At 35.8% G+C, this 17,152-nt stretch overlaps 3 protein-coding genes across 8 annotated transcripts; 1 reads left to right on the top strand and 2 right to left on the bottom strand.

Moving 5' to 3' along the window:
- Positions 1-314: 314 nt before the first annotated feature.
- On the top strand, positions 315-3,743 carry LOC136805104 (girdin homolog). Of its 2 annotated transcripts, XM_067061665.1 has the most exons (8): positions 315-1,117; positions 1,276-1,341; positions 1,520-1,591; positions 1,937-2,113; positions 2,367-2,432; positions 2,542-2,610; positions 2,821-2,964; positions 3,482-3,743. In XM_067061665.1, the coding sequence occupies exons 1-8, from the start codon at positions 432-434 to the stop codon at positions 3,669-3,671; spliced, it is 1,470 nt and encodes a 489-aa protein (XP_066917766.1). In that variant the 5' UTR covers positions 315-431; the 3' UTR covers positions 3,672-3,743. The 2 variants fall into 2 exon arrangements, with proteins under 2 accessions (XP_066917766.1, XP_066917767.1); XM_067061666.1 differs by lacking the exon at positions 1,276-1,341.
- A 95-nt stretch (positions 3,744-3,838) lies between these two features.
- Positions 3,839-11,550, bottom strand: LOC136805073 (EGF-containing fibulin-like extracellular matrix protein 2). 4 transcript variants are annotated; one of them, XM_067061633.1, is made up of 12 exons: positions 11,417-11,550; positions 10,950-11,202; positions 10,491-10,684; positions 9,893-10,039; positions 9,550-9,726; positions 9,082-9,234; positions 8,673-8,810; positions 8,263-8,391; positions 7,689-7,808; positions 7,157-7,283; positions 4,419-4,597; positions 3,839-4,084 (listed from the first exon to the last, which is right to left on the bottom strand). In XM_067061633.1, the coding sequence occupies exons 1-12, from the start codon at positions 11,466-11,468 to the stop codon at positions 3,897-3,899; spliced, it is 1,857 nt and encodes a 618-aa protein (XP_066917734.1). In that variant the 5' UTR covers positions 11,469-11,550; the 3' UTR covers positions 3,839-3,896. The 4 variants fall into 4 exon arrangements, with proteins under 4 accessions (XP_066917734.1, XP_066917733.1, XP_066917735.1 ...); XM_067061632.1 differs by lacking the exons at positions 3,839-4,084; positions 4,419-4,597 and adding exons at positions 4,821-5,118; positions 5,374-5,549; XM_067061631.1 differs by lacking the exons at positions 3,839-4,084; positions 4,419-4,597 and adding exons at positions 5,663-6,090; positions 6,458-6,699.
- Positions 11,551-12,332: 782 nt separating this feature from the next.
- LOC136805075 (fibulin-5-like) lies at positions 12,333-16,848 on the bottom strand. Of its 2 annotated transcripts, XM_067061635.1 has the most exons (8): positions 16,691-16,847; positions 16,282-16,512; positions 15,382-15,507; positions 15,140-15,262; positions 14,804-14,920; positions 13,946-14,069; positions 13,569-13,747; positions 12,333-12,788 (listed from the first exon to the last, which is right to left on the bottom strand). In XM_067061635.1, the coding sequence occupies exons 1-8, from the start codon at positions 16,719-16,721 to the stop codon at positions 12,592-12,594; spliced, it is 1,128 nt and encodes a 375-aa protein (XP_066917736.1). In that variant the 5' UTR covers positions 16,722-16,847; the 3' UTR covers positions 12,333-12,591. The 2 variants fall into 2 exon arrangements, with proteins under 2 accessions (XP_066917736.1, XP_066917738.1); XM_067061637.1 differs by lacking the exon at positions 14,804-14,920 and having other exon boundaries at positions 16,691-16,848.
- Between the last annotated feature and the right edge of the window lie 304 nt (positions 16,849-17,152).

Here is a 17,152-nt window from a genome sequence, read left to right as displayed (position 1 = left end):
GTTCAGCTTTTCATAGCTTTTCTTCCTTACTTTGGGCTACTACATTCTCAATCTCCATTCCCTCTATCTTTATAACTTGGTCGACCATAGACAGGAGACCCGTCCAAAATATGATCTGATGTAGTTCGGGTTTGACCTATCAGTTAGCTTTTGACATAAAAGATTGACAGAATTGCAGCTCTCAATTAACAAAAACAACTGTGTTTTTCCTTAAGTGTCACCAGTAAAAGAAAAACAAAATTTGATTGCCTTTGCTTTCTCAGCTGTCACTTTAAAGATGATGATAAAGCTCACAACATTAGTTTTATTCGCCGTATGGACTTCCTAGTATCTTTGCGACGTCACCAACTTGTGACGCAACAAATTTCGAGAAATTGACGTCAAATAAAATTTGCAAAAGAAATGGAAAGCTCATTTGATTTTGTGAAAAGATGTCTTCGGTTTCAGCAGAGATCGATTATTTTGAGAATCAAGAAACGAAAATGTCATTAGATAGTAATAGTGAAATAATGTCTGATGAAATTCAGTTTAAAGGGAACCTCACTGTTGAGCAACGCCTTAAAATTTGTGAAGAAACATTTGTCGAAAAACAAATAGAATTCGAACACCAATATCGTTTGCTGGCAAAAGATTACGAGCACAGCATCAATTACGCGCAAGAAGTGCAGCAAGAGTTGATCAAGACTCGAAACCAACGCTGCGAGGAGTTCGAAAAACTCAAAGAAACAAGCCAAAACGAGAGAGCAGCTACAAGACGCTTGTTTAAAATAAAAAACCAGAAAATTTCGGAATTACACGATCAAGTCCGTAATTTACACGAAGAAGTGGCAGCTTGGATGACGTTGGCGAAATATTGTCAATGTGAAGCAAGCGTCAACTTCGCAGGAGATTCGCAATCTCCTTTGCTACAAAAAACCAATTCTCTAAAAGAAGCACGTGCTGCAAAAAGTTTAAAGAGAATCAATAGCCAACGATTGGCTGAAACGCAGTCACGTGATGCTGCACGCAATAAACGATTGGTCGAGCCAAGATCATCAAACAAACGGCTCATCCCAAAAGAAGCATTGGAACCGATTCAATCAAAAGAATTACCTTTCCGATCCGCCAATCCTAAATTGTGAGAATCTAAAATCTTACTTTTTTCTGTTTCAGTATCGTGAGTGTAGAGATGGAAATGTCATTTGATTTTAGAAAGTTTGATTTAAGTTTAGGTGTTTAGATATGAAATCTTGAATTTAGAATTTGTAAATGAAATATTTTGGTTTTACTTTTCAGTCGCGTCAAAGTTTACAAAGAATTGTCAGTTGATGAAACAGTACTGACCAAGCAATTCCCCATTTTGTAAGTTGATAGAAACTTTGTTGTTTAGTTGTGAATCAGAGAAATTAGTTTTTACTGTAAAGGACAAACATGAGAGTAGTCAAAAAGCAGAGATTGACATTTTAGTTACTAGCCTTTGAAAAGTTAGTAGAGATAAAAAGAATAAGTTATATTATGGAATTTTTCTACCTCGTTCTAGACCGAAAATCGAAAGAGGAAACAGTTCTTCCGAAGATTTTGAAGCAGATTCGTTGGACGTGAGAGATGATATGTAAGAAATTTTCATTTAAACGCCACAATCTAGTACTGATTAGTCACCGAGGACGAATCAACGAAGTGGTTAAGATCAGTTCGATGATGCATTCTGGGTTCATTACCGCTCCGGTAGCTTCGGTGTTTTCTTTCTAGCCTTTTCCAACGTGGTTCATCTAGGTTGGTTTGCATTAAGTGTTTGAAAAAATTTCGTTAATTTTCCACTGTTAAAGGGATGCAGTTTGATATAGGTAAGGTAAGTAGACTATGCAGTCTCATCAGATCTGGTTACATGGGAACATCTGGTCTGTCATGAATTTGGTCTGGTACTGAACTTATATTATTGTTTTGTTTTAACTCTCAGAGAGCTGACATACAGAAAGACACCATATTTGGTTGGAAGTCAACAACGAAGTGGTCAGTCTCACGACTGTGATGAAAGTATTGAAGATGATTCGTTGTTGAGACCATCTCCGTCGGTTTCACTTTCGTTTTCAACAACTAGCACTCCTCCACCAGATTTCAACAATTTGAAAGTCTTGTAAGTTTTTTATTGACGCGACTAGTTGCCAAATTTTTCTGGCCTTGATTCAAATATATGCATTCGTTTGATAGATTATTTTGCAGATTAAGTAAAAGTAGGGGTAAATGGTGTTCAAAACAAGTTGCTGTTTTAGAGGAGAGAAAGACCGTGTGTCAATTTGTTTTGCTCGCCAAGGGTTGTAAAAATCATGTGTTTGATTGTCGAACCCTCACTTAGCCTCACTTAATCAAAATTGTCCATTGTTTCCCAGACCTCCAATCAAAGGAAATGAGAACCAGCATTCAACTCCTTCACCACGACCACCATCAGTGAAAAGGTAAGACCCTCGATAAAATGTATGCATTTTTGTGTGGAAAAATGGGATAATGTTGTGTACTTTCTCAAAATGATGGTGATTAAACAATAATGAGATAAACCATTTTTAGGTCATACACTGTCTTGTCACCTATCACCAACAAGTTGGCGTCAAAATCAAAAACACCATCATACCACAAGTAAGTTCCCTTTTAGTGAATCTAATCCGTATATGTTTCATACCATGACTCAAACATACGATGTAGAGAGTAGGTATTCTTTATAATGTTTCCCAGATAAAAAAAAACACTAGTAAAAATATAGTCAATAAATATATATGGAACAGGTTGTTTGTGCAGAGTAATTGTTTTAACGAGATTTACTCAATCTAAGAATGATTGATTTTTCAGACCCCTTACTATCAGACAACCATCAAAATCACCATCATCACCAATCATTGCACGATTACCAGCACCGCCTACTTCTCCACGAAAAGATTTCACACCTTTGAGATTGCCAGTCATCTCACCGCAATCAACAGCTCAACTGAAACAGTTAGTAAATATGACGCATCCTTTAGCCTTGGCACTTATGATTTACACCTTCGTAGTTAGGAAATACAAACTTTATTTGTATAATTGAGATACGGAGTCTCGATATGTCATTTTTCTAACGGTAGCTCCGAAAAAAATCTGTTGCTAAAATAGAAAAACGGTGGTTCGTCGCCAGCTTGTGCTCCCGTTAGAAAATATGACATCTTACGCATACACGCTTTTTTAGGTTAGGATCCTAATTCATACTAGATTTAACAGTTAGTACATACGTCTCAAGCATAAAATGGCATTTTTGTGAAAGGATGCCTTACTTGAGGGTAATTGACAGTTTATAATTGAAAATGCTCTAAAAATGGCATTCTTAGCTTGAGTAGCAAAATTCCATGATGGTGATATTCTTAGCATTATTCTTAATTTTTTGGCCATTTTCATCATGGACATTCTTATAAAGTGTATTCTTATAAAAAAAAGCGTGTATCAAGAATGGACTTCACTAATTTATCATTCTTAATTATAGAGAAGAGAGCGACATACATGGTAGACCAATCGCGTTCACATGTCCTCTCCTTTCACCGTCCAATGAATTCAAACCAAAACCGCCGACTACAAAACCACAACGGCCCCATTTGAACCATCGACACCAGCGCCGTGTTGGAGCCAAGCCCGGAATGCCCAATAAAAGCGTAAGCTTTATCATCAAACATTAAAGACGCTTCAAAAAACCAAAATCTCATATTCATAAAAATGTTTTCCAAATATATCACTTCATCTTATCTAAATATGATTTTGTTTTTATTGGACGAGTTAGAACTCTAAAAGAAACTACTTTTCGAAAGGTTTAGTGGACAATTTTGGAGAAAATTATATTTCGTATTACTGGTCTGCAAATTTAAGGCTTATTTTCTGAAAATATTCTGTTTCTGTAAATCTATTTACAAATCATAAGCTGAGAAAAACAAATTCAATTTATAAACAAACCGATCAATAAGTTGTTGGTATTCCAAAACATCCACAAAAAGCTTCAAGTGAATATCCTTCGGCCCTTTTATTTCGTTCTGGTTGTAAATGACTATCTTGCGCTCGTCCAAATATTCAACGGCCAACAGATTCTCATCATTTCCTGGGAAAGTAATTAGATATCTTATAACATATTTTTAAAGATATTTTGAGCATTTGGACAGTGGCCTTTCTTTCCAATATTTTTTGGGGAGGGGCGCGAAAGGCCACTCGTCCGCTTATCTTTTCATACCTGAAAAAGATCGAGCAATAAGTCTAATTACAAAGAGAAAATTACTATTCAAAAGTTTCGATGCTCGCTCGTGTTTTTATAGCTAACTTTTTCCATAAGAGGAATACCAAAAATGTGACTTAACTCAACTCGCACTCCAGGTATAAACCCTGGGACTGGCAAAAGTCCAAATCAGTCTCTGAACAATATATTTACAACAGCTCACCTTCAGCCAGAGCAAAGTTATAATGAATGTGCGATTGATATCCCGACACACTGTAGCTGAATCGGAAGAAGTTCACCGGCAGAGTTTGTCTGAATCGAAATGTTTGCCATTTGATCTGTCGAATCTTGAGGTGTTGGCAATATAAATCTTCTTTCTCGCATTTGGCTTTTTTGCAAAAACTAAAAAAAATACGACGAAATTCAGAATTAGTAAATCTGGTCCGGCAGCAAAAAAAGATAAAAAATGATCCCTTTTGAGACAAAAGTTGTTTGCATGAATTGTTTGAGTTTCAATTTTCGAAAGTTTTCTAGAAAGCTTTGTCACCATATTGAAATAGAACATCAAGAATAGAGATTTTCACATTATGCACGTTCTTTTTACATTACTGAAATCAAACAGAAGTTACGACAAAGTTCAGCAAAATATATTTCATGGATAATAAATTGTAAGGTACAATACAAGTAGCTTATTAAAGTCATTAAATACAAAGTTTACAAAACATCAAATCAAAAAGGATATTGTGAAACGCTGATGAAGATTTTGTAAACAAATCGTTGATGATGACCGTGCACTGCATCTGAAGCATCAGCTCGGAAAACCAATTCGTAATCTTTCGGTCCTTTGATGTCCTTACTGTTGCGGACCTTGACGCGTCCTCGAGTATCAGTTTGTAAGATTTCGAAAGCACCGTCCGTGTTGCCTGCAGAAGAGAGCAGGTGGATGATAAATAAAAGTTCATGAAGTGTTGATAGTCACAAAAGGGGCAGGGATCCTGGTAAAGAAACAATGCATTTGTGGTTGTATGTAAAGCACATACATTCGACTAATAGTGTTTTGTGATTCAGACTGAAAATAAGTCCATCCTCGTCAAGAGAAAAGTTCTTTCGTAAGAAAAATCAGCAAGATTGATGTGTTATAGTCCACAAAGGAACTCTCAAAGAGAAGTGTTTTTTACCTGAAGCAAACTCGAAATTCAGATTCCACGAGGGGCCAAATCCTGACAAGGAGTAAGTGAAAACAAAACCATGTCGTTGGAAATCACGATAAAATTTGTAGTGTGACCATTTGATGCTCTGTGTTGGGAGTGTCCGGCATTTTGGGTTTCCGTAACAATTGACTTTCCGGCATACGCTGCAAAATATGATTGGATGAAAGTGCGACAAAAATGTTAGTTTTCTTATCGATGACGATGTACAATTTATTAGTCAGGAGTTGGTTTGAAAAAAAGTGAATTGGAAAAACTATTAACAGAAATTTCGTTTTGACATCTGGTATCATCATTGTATTTACAGTGCATTAGTGTATTAGCATGGTTTATAAAATCTAAATTACAAAATAAATTGACGAATATTTGGGGTGGGAGCATATAAAAACTAAAAGATTGCAGCGACTATTTCAATTCATCAACGCAGACCATCATATTACATCGTCGACTTTTCTTCTTTATGTTAAACCTTGGTCGTTGGTGGCCGAATGAACTGATGGTTGGATACAGAGATGTAGAAATGATATTGATAACGCCACGAAGCTGTTGATGAAATAGTTTGTTGGGTAACTTCAGTTTCCATCACTAGATGGAATTGGTTATATCCTTTGATGTCGTATTTATTAAAGAGGAAGATTTCATGAGCTCCCTCTTTGCGTTCGATCGCGAAGTAACCGTCTTCGTTACCTGTGAGGTATAAGGGATGAGATTTAGTCAGTCTGTTGTGTGATTTAAATGCTGCAAAGTCTTACTTAGGCTTCTAATTTTTTAAAACAACTACTAGGTCAAAATGAGATACTGTAAGGCCTATAAAGGTCTAAGCAAAAGAATACAAGATGCATTGAAATCTATCGGTTTGTATGAACAACTTTAACCAAATAGGATACCTTAAAATAATACACCCGCCCTTGTTTTGTATCCATAAATATTTTTCTCCAGTTTTCACAGGTCGTACGTTAAAGATTTCTGATTCCTCTGGAAATATCTATCTATTGACCACCCTTCCTTCAAAACTGATTGTCGTAGTTTTGTAGAGAAAAAAACTTTCACTAACCTTTCACAATTTGGACTTTAACATGGTGATGTTTATTCGAATAAGTCCACCAATATCGGAATCGAAATTCGGATTTCCGGATTCTTGTCCCGTTAACGGTTTCAGTAAAAACCGAGATTTGTTTTTGGAATTCAAAGAGTCTTCTGCGAATAGCGATAAAGGATTTCTTATTTTGACAGAGTTTTCTTGTTTTGAGGCTTTTGATGTGATAACAATGTTTTTGGCAGCCTTGCGGTCGATCCCTGGAAAGGAATAATGTTAAGTGACTGGTGTGTTTGTTGGTGAGTTTGTGGGAAAGTGAGTGAAGATGTAAGCTGACTAAAACCTCGGATTGGAGGTTAGTGGAATTTTGTTCAACATCATATATCTTTTCTTGATTCTATACTTATCTTACAAAAGCAAATTGCGTTTATCGTGAGAAAGAGTTTGTGAAATTGTGGTGTGCTTTTTGTTTTAATGTTTGTCTGTGTCGAGATAAGCTACGGGGATTGTAAATACAAATATAACGGAGTTAACCCTTACCAAAACCAATAGTTCCATATTGATTTTGGATACTTTAGACTATAGACTATGGAAATGCCAGTCAAGGTTTTGCCCAACAGCAAAAAGTTCAATAGTTATTGGAAGATTGCTTGCCAGGGTGTAGACCACAGAACGAACTATTCCTAATAATTATTTTAATTTCAAAAAGGGACTTACTTTCGACCAGTTCGGATGTAGTAAGGAGCAGGGCACGATTCATCGATACAACGGTACGAACCATACGTGTTGAAACAACGTTCACTTCCTGAACAATCATGTCCACCTGTCGCACACTCGTCAATGTCTATAAGAAGGGAAGTAATATGTGTAAGTTTCTATCCGGATCTAAGATTCAGTATTGGGAAACAAAATTGTTATGTTAAAGGTAAAAGGAAAGTTCTCTGATATATTTCATGAGAATGAATGGTATTTTAGTACCGATGGTCATTCCCATTCTTATATCCCACGAGAATCTCCTTTGTTCAATACATGGGTTTCGAATTCATCTTTCGTGCTTTGATTCCGTGTAAGCGGCACGAAAAATTTCAAGTAAACAAACTCTCTGATTGGATAAAGTGTTAATTCAATATTCAAAAAAAGAGCAGTGCGCATATCCCGAATAGTAGGAGTTTTACGCTCGGAACGAAGGACGATATGACGTATTCTCTCAGCTCTCCAGTAGCTTTAGAAAACATATTAAAAATCTCACCATTACAAGCTTTGGTTGATCTTGCTTCATAACCAGTTGGACACTTGCAGTAATATGAGCCGGGTGTGTTGATACACTGATAGCTACATTGATGAAGTTTTAGCCTGCACTCGTTAACGTCTGTAAAATGAATTTTTATTGAAATCAGATGAGAGAGAAAAGAGTATAGTTTTTAGGCTACTTTCCTGATTGCTATTTCTCATATATAAAGTTTTTTCCCGGGCCTACTCCGCGTCCTCCCTCTCAAAAATATCTTGTAATATACTGTTCTTTGGAAGAAACTAAAAATGGTTAGGTCGTAAAAAAGATGTCCCGGGACCCCAGGCTTGCGCCCCTACTAACATAGTTTTAACTAATAGATAAGAAAATGTTACGTCAGAGAGGAAATAGTAAAACCTCCTGATCCGAAACAGTTCTATACCCTAAACATTATGTTACCATTATGGGTTTAATTTAATTGCCCTTGCACAACCTTTTTTTAGCAGAGATACCCTATCCGCACACTCAACTTCACATAAAAAGCAGAAATTGGTAATCGCATCTGTTCCGTATAGTAGAGGACGTAGATACTCACCTATGCATTTCTTAGTAGCAGGGTCAGGTTTGTAGCCTTCATTGCAAATACATGAGTAGCTTCCAGAGAGATTGATGCATCGTCCTTTCTCACCACAAATACCCGGTTGCTCAATACATTCATCGATATCTGTGAGAATAAGTAATATCAGTTTACTGAGGTGGTCAACAATCAAGGTATTTTCTACGGAAAAATTAATTAGATTTTTCGTTTTCTCAAACATCAAATAGGATAGACATCGGCAAGAGCCATTTGTTTCATTTGTACCTTCTAAACACCCTACTACGGTCGAAAGTTAGTCTTGTAACATTTGGATGATATTTCCGAATATCAAGTTCCAATCTTTGAGCAGTGACTTTGAATGCAAAATTCGCCTTCGGAAAATAAAGTTCTCAGTTCATGAGGCTTACCTGTACAATAGCCATTGAGTAATTTCAATCCATCTTGACATCTAGTTTGTTTGCACTGGTAACCACCAACGATGTTAATACATTCAGTGAATGGGTTTCTACAGATCTGATTGCCATGAATTGCACACTCGTCAATATCTGGTTAAATTAAAGAAGTATTGAAATACAAACACGTTGAGCATTTCCAGCAATTATCACTGTATGTAATATTCTCAAAAAGCTTATAAAAGATTTCTTGGTACGGATTTTTCAAAACAACAGCAACACCGTTTCCCCTCATTAGTGTGGCAGGGGTGTAAATGATGCCTTAAGACGCAAGGGCTTAAGTGATATCTTGTGAGACAGTGATGCGATGGCTTGTAAAACAGGGTGATGTTATACGAGAGGCAGAGTAGTAAATGTCTCTCACCTTCACAATATCTCTTGTTTGTGATCGTTGAATAAATAGCTTGATATTTGGAATGACAATTTTGAGGTTCGATACATCGGAAGGTTCCATTGACGTTCAAACACATCAAATCAGAATGGCAATTTTCTGCCCCTGTGACACATTCATTGATATCTGCGAAATAAAAAGGGAGATAAAAAAGTTTTTACCATGATTATGAATTGATTGAACTAATTCTTATTAATTAGCTTTTATCTCAATCTGCAGATTTCCAAAAGTTTTACTCGTTTGACTTTTTCCTAAAACTACCAACAAATTTGAAAATGCCAAAAATACATTCAACATTTAACATTGATCAAATTTTAACGGCATCGACAAATCTCTAACAAATCCGGAGAACTCTCGATGAGGCATTGCTATTTACTCCTTTGGGACTCGCACTTACACAGTTTTTTAATAATAGGGCAATAACAACGAACGAAATCTTACCAACGCATTCACCATCTTTTAGTTCAAAACCTTTCCTACATTCTTTATCTGTGGACTTGACACATTTATTGTCTTGCATTTCGAAGCCGACATCACAAACACATTCGTAGCTTCCCATGGTGTTTTGACATTTTCCAACGGAACAAATTGTTTTGTTGGCCAAGCATTCATCCATGTCTGAGGATGAATGGGAAATTTTAGATATTAACTTTTTGAGTCAAGGATTGCATTTTGGTAGGTCAGGAAAATTAAGGATAATGATGTCAGGAATTTAGGCCAAAACAATTAATGGGCTATTGTTTGTTGTTACAGAAAAAATTACGTCATTATAAATCATCCTCACCATGACACGTGATTTTATCAAGACCAGCGAAATAACCGTCTTTGCAATGACAGACAGGGCCATCGTTGGTTTCTCCACATGACACTGTTGAAGCTTTGTCACATACGATGTCACTACACGTCTTACGTTGTGGTGTCTGTGTCGTCTCTGGAAAATGAAAGAGTTTTCTGACATTATTTTGAAATTTCTTGGCCCTGAATAATAGGATGAGACATCCATTCATTGGGATTGGTAGGCATTTATCTAGTATTGCTTTTGTTTGCAGTTTTTTGGTACCTTGGCATAGTATTATAGTACATTTTTCAAGCTTTCTAAGCAATCCAAATTAAAATAAGTTTTATAATTTCAAGTAAGAACGAAATTCTACAATCTCAGGCGAAGGATCAAAGTAGCCACAGGAATTGTATAAGAGTAACTTAAATATCGGAGTTGTAATCTCTTTAACCATTGAAGCCTTATATTTGGTCAAACACTCATTTCGAATTTCGAAAAAAAATCTGCAAAATCGTTACACAATATAATACACAATCGTTAATTTGAGCTCTCGTTACATTTGTTCGAATTAAAGAATTCTAGAAAAATGTAAGCATTTACTTACGTATTGGCATTTCTTGTTCTTTATCTTTACAACATTTACGGTACGCATGCGTACACAGATCATTCTTAAATTTGACTGCGTCACAATCTTCTCGTTTAGAAGCCGCTTTTTCACCGACCTTACAACAATCACAACATTCCATTGCTGCTCCCCCTCCAATGTCATTCTTTCCTCCTGAACAGATAGCATTCGACCTGAAATAACATCTCACCAAGTTACAAGGAAGAAAGAAGAGGGGAGGGGGTACACAAGCTATAAGACTTGACTCTATGGAAACCATCTCAGTGTAAATTAACCGATTCCATTCCTGGTTTCCTAATGGTAAAAAGGTGCACACTTATCGTGAACAAATTTCATGTTAGGGAAAACCAGCAGTTTAGCTTTATAGATGAAACGTGAACAAAGAAGATGTGCTTGTCGTCTTTGTCAGTATTTTAGTAAAATCCTAATTTGACTTACTGTCCTAACTCAATCCCGGTGGTGCAGAAGTTCGATTTGACGGACGAAATACAACATTGTTTGTAGATGGTTTTACAAAGTAGTTTTTGTGTCACTCCATTCAGTTGAAGGTTCAGTTTATTTTGGATTTCTTCAAACTTATCTGCATTTGAGATTGAACAAGTGATTTGGTCTTTCTCCAGCACAATTTGTTTTGTGGCATCTGATATGCCGATTCTGCAACAGTTGGAGATATTGGCTTGGACAGCATGACCTGAAATGCAATTGCAATAAGATGAACAAAAAATGTAGATTAGGTTACATTCAAATGGGTCAAAATGACCTCGAAACATCGTCATTTTTACTTTCATATGATTTTTAGCATCAAAACTTAATTTTCAAATACTATAAAGTGTCAAGATACCTTTGTGAACTAAGTACCATGTTTGAATAAAAGTAGTGCAAGAATATAAAAATAAGAATTTTACCAAGAAATGATATCAAAAATACCAGCAGCAAAAATGAGGGCGATGTCACCATTTTTCGTCAAGACTAATTAAAAACTGAAATCAAAATAATGTTGTTAGCAAAAGTTTTAAGAAATTTTTTTTATTTTTTTTTTTTATTTTCCGATTTATTTAACGTTGGTGTTACATAGTTATAATTAAATACTAATTTATACCAACTATAAGAAATGAACTTGGTTGCTTTCTCGTTCACGTCAGATATCATTTCATTTGAATGATTTGATTTGAGAGACGTAAGAAAAGGATTATTATTTTGTCCACAAATATTGGACATGGTTTTAAGGTCATATTCTCATAATCTACACTGTAACTGTGCTTATTTTGCTTTCCAATGACGTCATAATTTATGCAAACATATTTATATTGGATTTAATTGGACGTGGTGGTTGGGATGTTCTAAACTTAGTTTGAAATTACGAAAGTTTTTGAAGTTTATGAGTGTCTGGAGTCTTTGGTTTTATAAAAATTTCTTATGAGAAGGGGCAGTCAACTTTAACGTACCTTAAGGGAACTTATTTTGGCGAAATTGACGAGCGAACTCGAAATTCGTCAAACTTAGTTCCCACCAAAATTAATATTTTAGGTCATTCGCCAAATTAAGTTCTCGCTAAAATCAAAAAAGTCGTTGATTCGCCAAAATAAGTTCTGGCCAAAATTAAGAATTTTGGTATTTTGCCTAAATAACTTCTTGAGTTAAAAAAAAAGCTTCAAATAAGGCAAAATAGAACAGATTTACACTGTCATTCGCCAAAATAAGTTCTCGCCAAAATTTAAAAAATCCCTGGTTCGCCAAAATAAAATTTTTTTTTGGATCGACCGTTCGTCAAAATTAGTTCTCACCAAAAAAAGTTCTCTTAAGGTAAATTCAATGACATGCTTTTAGTTCCTACATTATTTTAGAAATCTATCAAATACAATAATACAAACTGATATTTAATAACGATACGGCTAGAAGAAGAAATTTCTCCCTAAAGAAAGATTTAGCTTAGCGGCTTAGCTAGGTATAAAATTAACCCATCAAATCCAAACAATCTTGATGACATGAGACTCCAATTTTCAATACTCCAGTTCCATCATCGAATTTTCTATACACGTGTTTCCGATTTGAGTATAATGCTGATTCCCAACAAATTTATTTAGAACGCCATAGCATGCTCCGCCATATTGAAATAAATCATGTAAATAAATCGATCCGTAAGCTCATTTTTATTATCAACAACATCAGCATGGAAGACGAGTTGAATATCTTTTGGACCAATCAAATCTTTGATGTTGATGATTTGCATACGGCCACGTGATGTCTGACGGATTCGGAAAAAAGATTCTTCGTTTCCTAAAAAAAAAAATGTCGTTTTCATATGAATTGGTTTTAAGCTATGTTACATTTAATACCGTAAAAACTAATTCTCTTTCTCATAGTCGAACGTGCGCAACGCACTGGGCTCAACTTCAATGGTTTTAAATTATTCATAGGCCCAATTGTAGACCCCTAGATATTCACCCAAGGAACAAGTGTGCCAAATTTCAGCCAAATCGAACAATTTTTGAAGTCTCCAGCCTGCCCCAAAGTTATAGCCTCGTTTTGGCGAAAAACTTGTCCCCAGTACCCAAAAATCAAAATTTTCAAAAAATGGAAAAAATAACCCAGATATTCACCCAATGAACAAGTGTGCAAAATTTCAGCCAAATCCGACCATTTGTGAAGTCTCCAGGCTGCCCTAAAGTTTTGGGACATACACACAGACACACAGACATTCTCAGATTCTAGCTCAACTGAAGTTGAGGATTAGGGCAGCTTTCCCTTTGTTACTTGACAAGGAAAACAAAACCAAGCCTCTGGATTGGCAAAAGCTATTTTCAGTTACTTAGTCGGTCAGTTCTATAGCTGCAAGTTATTGCCTAGGTCTCTAATCTATTTTTTTGGTGATAAACCCGACAAATAAAGAACACCGAAGCAGCTAACTCCAGGAACAGTAAATCCATATTCTATAACATTTTGCACAATGGTTAAATTCTGAAAATCTACCAAAAATACAATGTCGACTGTCGACTGTCGACTCTGATTATTTGATAGAAAAGATTCTTGTTCTTATCTGGAAGAATTTGTACCTACCTTTAGCAAAGTAAAATTTGTAGCGGTATTGATAGCCGTAGCCTGATAAGGAGTAACGGAAAGTGAAAGTGCGAGCAGGTTGTTTTTGTTGGAATGCATATCTGGTCCATTTGACGCTGGATGTCTTCACAGCTTGACATTGTTTGTCATCTTTGTGACAATACTGCTTTCTACATACACTAGAGAAAAGTATAACATTATTAGCGGGATCCAAAGAATGTAAATCTATATAAAGCCCTGTATTTCATGTATTGTATCGTTGAGTCAAAACAGTTTAGACGAAGCTCTAACAATTTTAGAAAGGAAAATGAAGTCATTCAGTTGTCAAAATGATCAAATACATAAACTTTACTTGAACATGGATTCCGAAGACTTACTTAGATCCGACTCTGTTCATGTATTTGGGACATTTGTAGGTCACACATTGGAAGGATCCTTTGGTGTTGACACAATCTTCCATCCCTGTACACGTGTGTTCACCACTACTGCATTCGTTCACATCTACAAAGATGAATCAAAAGTAATATAGTACGAGGCTGTAGTGAATAGCGTCAACTGATGTAAGAAACCTTGATTTGCAGTTATTAAGCGGTAAGATGATACAATCACTAGTTCTTGCACGGAAAAAGTATGAGATCGAAAACGTTACAAAAATAGAAATTTAGAGTTTCTCTTTTTTTCTTTTTGTTAATACGCACTAGCACAAAGCTAGCCTAGATATCTAAGATGTGAAATATTTTCCTATTTTGATGTTTCTACTATTTACAGCTTGTTCTACCTAGATGCTTGTAAACCCAGGGTTGGCAGTTTTTTAGCTTCGTGCAATATTTGAATTGACAATACGCATGTGCTGCCTTCTGATATAAAACCGCTTTAGGAAGAAGACCAGGCTGTAAATCAGAAACATCAAAAATATGAAAAAGTATACAACCTGGATTGCTAGGCAAGCACAAAGTACACAAAATATCTCTATTTTTTGACATTATACTTTTTTCCGAACACATGAAAAACTTTTTGGAATGAACAAGCTTTAAGTTAGTCAGTCAATTCATCTGGTGGCTGTCGGCGGAGCCGAGAGTGACAGGAGATTATACTCATTCGCTGAGTAGGCGGTGACTGGGGATCGAACCCACAACCCTTAGATTGTAAGGCAAATGTTCTACCGACTGGGAAACCCGGACACATGCATTATTCATTTACAAATATTTAAGTTTTGATACCAACTGATTTCTTACCATAGCAATATGGCCCTTGTGATTTGTATCCTTTTGGACATTGACATTTATAAGATCCTTCTGTGTTCATGCACTCATAAGCACATCTTCTGAAGTTCGATTCGCATTCATTCACATCTGGTAAAATGACGATTGAAAGAAGTCAAAATTTGAAATTTTAAACATCCTAAGAAAGTTTTCAAGTTGTACAGGGGAAGAAAATTTCAGAATTACCACTTTAGTTTTAATCTTTAAATATTCCAAAATCCAAAACCTTAAAACTCTTCACAAAGAAAAAGACACATGTGGTTGCGTCCTGGAAAAGATACTACAGTCCACATTTATAAATGTACTTACCGATACACTTTTTGGTTTTCTGACATGGTTTGTATCCATGGTTACAATAACAATAAAATGAGCCCCAGTAATTTCGACAACGCCCTTTTCCACACACATCCTTTGTTGCACATTCGTCGATATCTGGTGAAAAATAGAAAATTTTATTAGCAGTATTTTTGAAAAGGCCATCATCTGAGCACACGGCTGACTTTTTTTCAATGAATGACATCCTCAGAAAAAGCTTGGGATTTATTTCATACCGTGACATCGGTCATTCTTTAATTCGAATCCTTTGGAGCAATTGACTTGTTTGCATTTATATCCACCAAGAAGATTGATGCATTCTCGATTTTTCCCACATCTTACATATTCACATTCGTTAACATCTAAAGATTAAAATTCTTACAATTGTCGACCTCTCAAAAAATACTTTGTCGACCTCTCAAAAAATACTAGGGAAGCATTTGTCGACCTCTCAAAAAATACTAGTTAACATTTGTCGACCTCTCAAAAAATACTAGGGAAACATTTGTCGACCTCTCAAAAAATACTAGTGAAACATTTGTCGACCTCTCAAAAAATTCTAGGGAAACATTTGTCGACCTCTCAAAAAATACTAGGGAAGCATTTGTCGACCTCTCAAAAAATACTAGGGAAACATTTGTCGACCTCTCAAAAAATACTAGTGAAACATTTGTCGACCTCTCAAAAAATTCTAGGGAAACATTTGTCGACCTCTCAAAAAATACTAGTGAAACATTTGTCGACCTCTCAAAAAATTCTAGGGAAACATTTGTCGACCTCTCAAAAAATACTAGGGAAGCATTTGTCGACCTCTCAAAAAATACTAGGGAAACATTTGTCGACCTCTCAAAAAATACTAGGGAAACATTTGTCGACCTCTCAAAAAATACTAGGGAAGCATTTGTCGACCTCTCAAAAAATTCTAGGGAAACATTTGTCGACCTCTCAAAAAATACTAGGGAAACATTTGTCGACCTCTCTAAAAATACTAGGGAAACATTTGTCGACCTATTAAAAAATACTAGGGAAGCTTGCGAAGACGAGATATTTCCAGCACTTGCTACACATAAAAACGTTAAGATGCCAAAAGATGACCCAGAGCAGAGCTAGGTTAACAAATTCACATTGGAACCAACCTTGACAGATTCTTCTCTTGTTTTTGTAGCTTGCTTTGTACCTTGGGTAATAACAATTCGCAATGCATCTATGTGTACCATTCTTCTTCGTCAAACAGAACTGTGGGTAATCGCAAGGTGATTTTTCATTTCGCATACAATCGTCTCTAATTTGCATTTCTCCATCCTGTTTTTCTCCTGAAGCTGATGTTTCAGAATCACAATGGACATGCAATAATAGGTTTACCAATCCTGAAATGATTTATTAAAACTGAATTTCGGGTTCCCAGCAAAAAAAGTCTCAGTCTTATGTAGCAGAGTACCTAGTATCAGATTCTTCAATCATATAACTAAAAGGGGCCCCAAAAAGAGACACAGTGAAAAGTGACTGAAAGGCGATTAAGATCCATTAAAAAAAGTTTATTCTTACCGACGGCAAATATTTGTAAAATATACTTCATTTTCGTACTAATCCTTCAGTGACCGCTCTATTTGTGTATTTTGTACTGAAAATTGGTAGTGCTTGCTTTCCAAAAAACTCTACCGGTTTATATATCGACTCCAGAGAATGTCTTTTTACAGCCAACCACAAAATGTAATTATTTAATGAAAGTAAAAATGGTCACACTCACGCCCTCATGCTCTTAACAAGGTTTTAGTGAAAGATCATTTGAGTAAGTGCGGCCATGGGTGGATAATCTTTCAACAGTTAACGTTTGGATTGATGATTGAAAATAAGGTGTTGTGATACTGTTTGTGACTTGGATGAAAAATATATCTCTGTTGAAAATCTTTGTATTCTAAAAAATCTTTCTTGATTTCATGATCCTAGCTGTGCCCAAGAGCCTTTAAACAGTAGAAAGTGTCTACCTAGTGTCTGCGGTTTGGTGTG

The sequence above is a fragment of the Clytia hemisphaerica genome, unplaced genomic scaffold, assembly GCF_902728285.1.
Source record: "Clytia hemisphaerica strain Z4C2 unplaced genomic scaffold, Clytia hemisphaerica genome assembly, whole genome shotgun sequence".
NCBI lineage: Eukaryota > Metazoa > Cnidaria > Hydrozoa > Leptothecata > Clytiidae > Clytia > Clytia hemisphaerica.
The sequence above is the reverse complement of the archived record's forward strand: the minus strand, read 5'-3'. Positions and strand labels throughout refer to the sequence as shown.

What these genes read in the sequence shown, in the direction of transcription:
- LOC136805104 (XM_067061665.1), top strand. Translation starts at nt 432, where the DNA reads ATGTCTTCGGTTTCAGCAGAGATCGATTATTTTGAGAATCAAGAAACG. An exon ending in CGATCCGCCAATCCTAAATT is followed by an intron (nt 1,118 to 1,275) that starts GTGAGAATCTAA and finishes TTTACTTTTCAG; the next exon opens with TCGCGTCAAAGTTTACAAAG. An exon ending in TTGGACGTGAGAGATGATAT is followed by an intron (nt 1,592 to 1,936) that starts GTAAGAAATTTT and finishes TTTAACTCTCAG; the next exon opens with AGAGCTGACATACAGAAAGA.
- LOC136805073 (XM_067061631.1), bottom strand. Translation starts at nt 11,468, where the DNA reads ATGGTGACATCGCCCTCATTTTTGCTGCTGGTATTTTTGATATCATTT. An exon ending in ATTTTTGATATCATTTCTTG is followed by an intron (nt 11,203 to 11,416) that starts GTAAAATTCTTA and finishes ATTGCATTTCAG; the next exon opens with GTCATGCTGTCCAAGCCAAT. An exon ending in AAACAAGAGATATTGTGAAG is followed by an intron (nt 8,811 to 9,081) that starts GTGAGAGACATT and finishes TAATTTAACCAG; the next exon opens with ATATTGACGAGTGTGCAATT.
- LOC136805075 (XM_067061635.1), bottom strand. Translation starts at nt 16,721, where the DNA reads ATGAAGTATATTTTACAAATATTTGCCGTCG. An exon ending in TTTACAAATATTTGCCGTCG is followed by an intron (nt 16,513 to 16,690) that starts GTAAGAATAAAC and finishes AAATCATTTCAG; the next exon opens with GATTGGTAAACCTATTATTG. An exon ending in ACAAGGGCCATATTGCTATG is followed by an intron (nt 14,070 to 14,803) that starts GTAAGAAATCAG and finishes TCATCTTTGTAG; the next exon opens with ATGTGAACGAATGCAGTAGT.